Source organism: Cibotium barometz, chromosome 2, assembly GCF_041138505.1.
Source record: "Cibotium barometz isolate CiBa-2024 chromosome 2, ASM4113850v1, whole genome shotgun sequence".
Taxonomy (NCBI): domain Eukaryota; kingdom Viridiplantae; phylum Streptophyta; class Polypodiopsida; order Cyatheales; family Cibotiaceae; genus Cibotium; species Cibotium barometz.
In genome coordinates this window covers 50,321,474-50,330,288 of record NC_141047.1, presented here as the reverse complement: position 1 = coordinate 50,330,288, position 8,815 = coordinate 50,321,474, and the positions used below count along the sequence as shown (strand labels likewise).

The 8,815-nt window shown below is 37.6% G+C and overlaps 1 protein-coding gene across 1 annotated transcript; it reads left to right on the top strand.

The window, feature by feature from the left end:
• Window positions 1-343: 343 nt before the first annotated feature.
• Window positions 344-7,791, top strand: LOC147641191 (uncharacterized). The gene is made up of 5 exons (XM_086811879.1): window positions 344-568; window positions 652-731; window positions 822-931; window positions 4,355-4,423; window positions 7,679-7,791. The coding sequence occupies exons 1-5, from the start codon at window positions 344-346 to the stop codon at window positions 7,789-7,791; spliced, it is 597 nt and encodes a 198-aa protein (XP_086668005.1).
• The last annotated feature ends 1,024 nt before the right edge of the window (window positions 7,792-8,815 follow it).

Sequence of the window (8,815 nt, the reverse complement as noted above, 5' to 3'; positions counted from 1 at the left end):
GTTGCTAGTAAGAGTAACATTCCTCCACAAACACTTCGTGCAAAAGATTGGAAGCGTATTTGGGAGTCTACAACTATTCTTCCTCCAGATGGCATGAACAGGTATAGTGATGTTTTTTCAATCTTGTTTTGTGTAGTCTCTAATTGGATTAAAGGTCACATAGAGCAATCCCTTGTGCAGGTACTCCATTTTTTTCCGGCTGCCATATTGGACCCATCTTAAGATCAACCATCTTCTTGATCCCATGCACATCTTCAAGAATGTGGGATCTGGTATTTGGGAACATATTACTGGTAAACGAGACAATGTTAGCGTACGTGAGGACTTGCGGGTCGCAGGACGTATGCGTCAAGCTTGGCCACGAGAGGTGGGTGGGCACGTTCGTCTTCCGCCTGCACCATGGATTATATCAAAGAAAGAGGAGAAGCAGGTAAAGCAGGCCATCACCACTTTGCGTACTCCCACTGGATGCATGAGATCATTGAAGGGAGCCTTTACAACCACTAAGAAAAGAGGCGTTGAGCAACTATATGGGTTGAAGTCCCACAATTGGCACAAGATGCTTCAAGTAAGTGTTTTCCAAGTCTTGTATGTACGTTGAAATTAAATTTTGTAATGCCATAAACCATAAATGTGCTCTTATGTGCGCAGTTCATACTACCTACTAGCATCGACCATTGTGCGAATAAGAGTTTGAAAAAATGTATTTATAAGATGGGCGAGCTTGTGAGGTATGTAAAACCAATGCTCAGATCACCCTTCATTATACCTTGCAAAATGAACGTGCATGAGGTATAACGTACTATTTATTTATTTTTCAGATATGTTAGTTCCAAAGCAATTGATCCAGCCACGTTGGATGATGCGCGTGTTATGGCAGTGGAGGTGGTTTGTTTGGTAGAGGAGACTTTTCCGCGAACCATTCTCACAAGTCAACTACATCTCATTGTGCATTTAGTGGACGAAATTGCTTTATGTGGTACTGTGCATGCACGTTGGATGTTCTTCCTAGAGCGCTTCATGAAGACCTTAAAAGACTTTGTGAGGCAAAGTGCAAGGCCTGAAGGAAGCATGGCCGAGGGTTGGTTGATACAAGAGTCTCTTGTATAGATTTCAGAATTTCTTGGTCAGGTGGACAGCTCTTTGCCACGACTATGGAGCAATGAAGAGGACTTGAGGATGACCTCTATTGTGCCTCAAGGAAAAGGACAGAGTAAAGTAATTGACAGAACATTGATTGATGATCTCAATTTCACTTGTATCCTTAATAGTGATGTGATGAGCAGATGGGTTACAAGATATGAGGATGCAAAGACAAAAAGGCAAGCAGAAAGAGCTCTCTTTCGGAGGCAACATGGCTCTCGGAAGGCGTACCCTAAGCATCTAGCAACACTTCCGAATGATATCCATGTTGATTGGTTGCATGAGGAAATGGAGAAAGTAGAGAGCGACGAGGGGCTGCATATCACGGCGGAAGAATGGGAGTATGCACGAGGATGCATGTCAAAGGTATATAGAACTAATGTTTTGCATTAGTTGTAAGTGATTTGCTTTTAATATTTATTCACATTGCTTACACAAATATTGCTTCTATTTTGGTCCAGTGCACTATGTTCAATGCTATATGGTGTGAAGGCAAGCATTTTCGAACACAAAGAATTGATGAAAAGAGAAATACACAAGATTGCGGTGTCATTAGTAGCTTTGAGGGAGCTAATGGAAAAATGGATGATTATTGTGGCATAATCCAAGACATATTTAGGCTTGACTTTCGTCGCTTCTATGTGTATGTTTTGGATGTCAAATGGCAAATGAACGTGGTAGAAAAAGGGCCTGATGCAACGATAAAACGCCATGCAAGTGGATATGTAACTATTGACTCTACAAAGTTCTGGCAAACAAAGAAAGATAGGCTCGTATTGCCACAACAATGTGAGCAGGTATGCATTTTTTTACTAATGTGTTTCATGTACATATATATCTAAGCTCGCGTACCCCTTGACTTTTGATATGCTAATTAATTACTGTACTGTGTGTATTTGAGTAGGTTATCTATCTACCAATGGTGCATGACATCAAATGGTGGTACGTCATCCCTATTGCACCACGTTCCAAAGTGATGTATAATACATTCACTGATATGGAGCATATGGAGGATGTAACAAGCCGCAATGAAGATGACGTCGAACATGCCATTGAAGATGTTGTGATCGATGATCAAGAAATAAGAGATGATCGTGATAATGAGGATGAGCATGCCATTTCTCATGATCATGAGAATGACCCTACCATTGAGGATGATGGTGATGTTGATGAGGATGATCAGGACATCGATACCATTATCAATGGAGTACAGAATATCGATAGTGGAATAAATTTAATCGTAGCCTTACCAATTGATCAAATGGATATTGATGTTGATCGTTTGGCAAGGATGGATCTTATTGAAGATGAGATCGAACCCTAACCAATCCGTCACTGTATGTTCTAAATTGATGACATTTCTATCATCTCATATGCATGATTTATTTTTGAATATATTTCATTGTTGTAAATGCATGTAGTGGGATTGTGTAATGATGTATACTGTAATGTACTATGAGATGGTTTAAGGAAAATAGTTTTTAATTTTGTAAAGGAATTCAGTTTTTCTTCAGTTTTTCTCTGCCATGCGTGTATTAATCCGTGTATAGCAGCGTGTATTTATCCGTGTATAATAGCGAGTATTACCCCGTGAAAATTCTCGTGTATTTATGCGTGTATTACTGCGTGTATATAAACGCGTTTATACACGCGTTGATAAATGCAAATATACACGCGAACTTAAATGCTAAAATACACGCGCCCGATTCTATTCAAATACAAGCGCGACCATACACGCGTTCGTAATTTATCGCGTGTATGAAACGCGTGTATGGCAGCATTGTCTTGTAGTGCATGGCTTCTGATTTTCCTTAGGCCGATTGCTAGGCTTGTTATTTTTGGATAGTTCTTGCATTTATGGGCTATAAGACTCTATTTCTATTGAAGACAAACTTCCATAGGGTAAACAATCCAAATTGACGAGGAACTAGATGCAAAAACCTCCATCTCTGACTATGACAAGAAACTAGAGAGCCCCACTCCGTCACTCGCCTGCCACACTCCAATAGAAGCTCGACCCCTCACTCTCTCTCTCTCTCTCACTCACTCACACAATGGAGCACATAAGAGCTCAACACACACAAGAGATAAGCAAGGGAGGAGAAGAGAAACACACTCACTTAGAATATACATAAGAGAATGAGTGGTGAGAGTTACATTTTTGCTTTTTCGATGTGGCTTCTATGGTTTACACTCTTGGGTTTCCTAGAGATAATGCTATTCTTGTTTGACAAAGACCATGGCCATTGAAAGCAGATCAAGTCCAGGAGGAGCGATAGTATTTTAATCTCAATGGAATTTTTATTGAAGATACCAAATGGGCATCTACCATTGTTGTTGTTTTTAAAAAGAGCATAAAGGTAAGAGTTTGCATTAACCCCAAAAAGAATAGTAGCCATCCACCACAAGCATCTCACCTTTATTCCTCTCAGGGGAGTTCATGAAAAAATATGTAAGTGTAGCACGTGAGTTCATCAAGCGAAGTATATAAATTCAAAAAAATTACATAATTATTATGCATAGCCTTATACATAGGCTATGCAATAGGTTTATGCATAGCCTTATGCATAGGGATTTATGAATAACCTTATATTGCATAGGCTATGCATAGCTATTGCAATAAGGCTATGCATAGGCCTTATAAAATAGGGCTTATGCATAGGACTTATGCATAGGGTTTATGCAATAAGTCTTTATGCATAGCCTTATGCATAGGCTATGCATAGCTATTGCAATAAGGCTATGCATAGGCCTTATGCAATAGCCCTATTGCAATAGGACTTTACGCATAGCCTTAACAATAAGGCTATGCATAGGCATTATGAAATAGGCCTATTACAATAGGGCTTTGTACATAGCCCTATTTCATAGCCTTAGCTTTATGAAATAGGGCTTTCCTTTGCGGATCATGAGGATATTCTAGTTGATCGTGGTGACATTTTAGAGGATTATGTGCATTTGATTAGTGATGCATCCATTAGCGCATTTGGGTCTACTCATAAAGCCCTATTGCAATAAGGCTATGCATAGGCCTTATGCATAGGCTATGCATAGTCCTTATGCAATAGGCCTATTGCAATAGGGCTTTATGCATAGCCTTAATAATAGGCCTTATGCATAGGCCTATTGCAATAGGACTTTATGCATAGCCTTAACAATAGGCCTTAACAATAGGACTAATGTTTTGATTTATTATGATATTGTTTTGTAGGTCTATTCAAGGGAAAAATCACCAAGGGTTCCGGCCATGTAGCAGTTCATACGGATTCGGCTAGTAGAGGTAAGCCCTCTTTGTTTATGCTTCTTCTCTTTGTGTTTCTGCACCCTTCAGTGCCGGGGACTAGGTTTAGGTCAAGATCCTATAGCCCCTATGCATAGGCTATGCATACGTTATGCATAGGCTATGCATATGTTATGCATAGGCTATTCATATGGTATGCATAGGCTATGAAAGATTGGACAGAAGGGAGGATTAGAGTAGGGATGGATGATTTAAACTCAAAAGATTGGATGAAAGGGAGGCTGAGAGCAAGGTTAGGGGCTTTAAAAGACCTTGATAAGCCCATTAAGCTAGCCCCTAGCTATAGAGCAAGAAAGAAAAAGAGCAAAAAGGATGACAAACAATTTCCATAAATTTGGACCAGCAAGCTCGTATTATATTTCAAGAGTGATGATACTAACTTTTAGCTCCGCATTTAGTTTAAGGGCATTAACAAATGATTAACATCCTAGATAGTGGAACCAAAGTTAGCTTAATCATGGAAGAATGGTAGAAACAATGGTAGAAACAACCACCTATGGAAAAGACCCCCTAACTATCAAACTAGCGGATATTAACCTTGCTACACTTGTTGCAATCCTCCCAAAAATAACCATAGTAATCCTTGGGATTCAATTTTTCCACACCCTCATAGTCATGTGGTTTTCATACAAACACACATCATTTCACTGTAGCTTGGGGTGACCATTCTCACATATAGTGAGAAAGCTAGAAGATTGGGATAGGAATAATGTGTACATCTGAAGGAAAAATCAAACCTTGAAAATCAACTTGGAAACTTGAAAAGTTAGAGCCATGGAAGGAATCCCTTTAGTGGAAGACCACCCACGCAACAAGAACTTGAAAGATGAGATGCCATTTCCACTAGTTCTAGATTGAGGATACAAGAATTTGAGCGCATATACTTGCTATAATAGATATCCTTTCAAAAATCAAAGAGGCACAAGGTTTGGTGATAAGAGTAGAAAGGTAACCTTTCCACTCTATATGTTTGGAGCTATAGCCATGATGATCCATTTTGAAACTGAGGCTTCCAAAGGAGAAGAGTTTGAAGAGCCTCTAAACCACAAATCAAAGAGGAAAGCCTAGACACCCTTTCTTATTCTGTCAATTGTAATGATGAATATGCATGCCTGCTCTTCTAAGGAGAAACCCATATTGGTTAACGTACATCAAAGCCATGGAAACCCATATTAGATTTATGAGAGTAAGAGGAAAAGGGAACTCAAGGAAATCATAGTTCCAGTTAACCTATTTGAGCAAAAAATAGATGAATATATCCCTAAGATGACAGGACCTAGATGAATATATCCCTAAGATGATAGGACCTATCAAACTCTTGTGAAGTGCCCTAAAGGTGAAAAATCAAACCTTGGTAAAGAAAGTCATTGGGTGGTTACAGGATCAGGGTGCCCAGTTTTGTCAACTCAAGCACCTTGTATAAACAATTAAAAAGCAGGCATTTGTTTACCTTTAGTGGCCAATCTCTCCTATCTAATGAAGGAATTTCCTTTAGTGGCTAATCTCTCCTATCTAAAACAAAGGATATTCCTTTCAAGTTCTTTTGTTGAAACATCACATGCAAAGCTGGGAATATAGTTGTGTAATCTGATTAAGCATTAGATAGACTTCGACGAAAGTTCTCATTTCCTTAGGTATAAAGTCAATGTATACACTCTGTCCCAAATTTAGACTGATTCCATAAAATGCTAATATCTTTTACATATAAACTCATATGAGATTCCCACTTTGGACCTCAGATATTCACAAAATATAAAGCTTTATATTCACAAAATATAAAGCTTAACTTCATTTTTTGAGAAACTTTTAAGTTATTTGTCTATTTTCTTTAAATATTTCAAGGTCTTTAAAGTGTTATAATATATGCCACTGTTTTCACCCACAATAAATACCACTTAAAATGCTCAATCTTGTAGATCAAAAGAGTGGTAGATAGTGAGACATTAGTAGAATATGATGGTTAGTCAAAATTGCAAATCTAATGGTTGGATTTTTTATGATCTCTTTTCTAAAATTCTTCCAAGATATCAAAAGGCTTGCAAATATTAATAATCTAATCAGTAAAATTACATTTTTGGTCTATAGGGACTAGTGTACTTGTAATGGTGTATGTATAAAAACAAAATTGGATCACTCTAGGTATGGAAAGATCAAATTTTTAATCATTTTGTCATATTTTTGATTAATTAGACTAATTTGTATTATTTTAAGTTATATTGGATTAATTTGAGTGAATGTGTATTTTCTATTGGTCTCTTGATCTCATTTGAAATACCTTGCTCCCCCCAAATTTTCTCTACAAGAATTGTCCTAGTCTAGTATAAATTGGACAAAAATGGACACCTTGATCTTATCTTGAGCTCAAGGAGCAAGAGGAACATGACCTCCATGTTGTAACCAAAAACTTCAAGGCTTACTAGACAAAAGAGTGCTTTATTCAATTTTAATAAGACAAGCTAATTCCAGATGATAAGCATATAACATCTTTTGATAAGATCAAAGAAGTAAACCTTGTCGATCTCGGGAGGATCATAAACCTATCTACATAAGAAATGACCTCAACTGAGACAAGGAAAAAGAACTCGTAGATCTTTGTAGAGAGTTTAAGGATGTCTTTGCATGGACATACATAAATATAAAAGGAGTTCCCCCCTAAAGTAATCAAGTATATCATCCTTGTTAGAGATGATGCTAGGCTTGTGTTTGACAAAGACCATGACCAATGAAAGCAGATCAAGTCTAGGAGGAGCTATAGTATTTTAATTTCAATTGAAATTTTATTGAACATACCAAATGGGCATCTGCCATTGTTGTTGTTTTGAAAAAGATCACAAAGGTAAGATTTTTCATTACCCCAAAAAGAACGGCAAGCTAAGAGTTTGTGTTGACCCTAAAAAGGTCAATAAAACCACGATACAGGAATCAATTTGAATTTCATCAAATATGTGCTAGAATGTGTAGTAGACAAAGAATCCTATAGTTTAAAGGTAAGAGTTTGCATTGACCCCAAAAAGAATGGCAAGCTAAGAGATTGTGTTGACCCCAAAAAGGTCAATAAAGCCACTATCAAAGGATCAATTTTGTCTTTCATCAAATATGTGCTAGACTGTGTAGTAGACAAAGAAGCCTATAGTTTTTTGGACCACTTTTGTGGGTACAATCAACTTCTCATAGACCCAAGAGATCAACAAAAAATAATCATTTATATGAAATGGGGTATTTTTACATATGAAGCAATGCCATTAAAACTAAGAAATGCCCTCAGAGACATTCTGAAGGTTGATGGAGTCTACATTCAAAGAATACCTGAGGAAGCTCAGAAGTATTTATGGACAATATCAACATAAATTCCTCATGGAAGGAATATCTCAAGTGTCTGAGGATGGTCCTAAAGAAATGCAAATTTCATAGGATCTCACTTAACCCTATGAAATATCAAATTTGGATGTGTCATAGTGTAATCCTGGGACACATTGTGTCACAACAAGGCATCTTTACTGATAATAGAAAAGTCAAACTAATCATAGAATTATCCCCATTGAAAAATTCTAAGGGAGTATAAAGATTCATGGGTCATGTAGTGTATTATAGATGCTTTCTTATCATGTTTGTAGACATGATAAGAAAGCATGTTTGTAGGCATGTCACATCCCCTTTATCATCTCTTGATAGTGCTTATGTGGATACAAATGTCAATAGTCCTATGAAACACTTAAAGAGGAACTTGCACAATCCTTAGGCCACCAAATTGGAATGTCATTTTCCATGTGCATATTGATGTATCTGTCCATGCCATAGGATGTGTGCTAGCTAGAGCACCACTAGCTAGAGCACCACATGAACTACAACTCAATGAAGAAAAAACAAAGTACATGGCTTTCTACATAAATAAGGATAGGATGGTATCACGGAGATGCATACATGAAACTGAATTTATGTTAACATCCTTGAGTGCCTCTCGTGTTTTCTATACTTATTAGCCCATGCAACAGGTGGATTGCTACTATCATAGGAGGGGCCAACTCTTTTACATTGGTCTCTTTATATGCATCTAGACCTTTTGCTACTAGACCTGCACTATGGGAATCTCTCACAAATCTTCCTGGTTTCATAGTGATCCTATGGTCTTTAAGCTTCCCTCAATGAAGTTGGAAATTCAAAGGATTTGGGAGTAAACCTTCTCAGGCAGACTCTAAGAAATGTTCAGTGGCCCATCAAAGAGACACAAAATTTTCTTATCCAAACAAAGAGGAGGGTCACTACTATTAGACAAGAAAGAAGGACTAAGAAATACCCGAGGCTCATCGAAGCGGAGGAATTAATCAACAAAGTTAATGTTGGCATTCAAAACGAAGCATTAAAGCTCAAAAA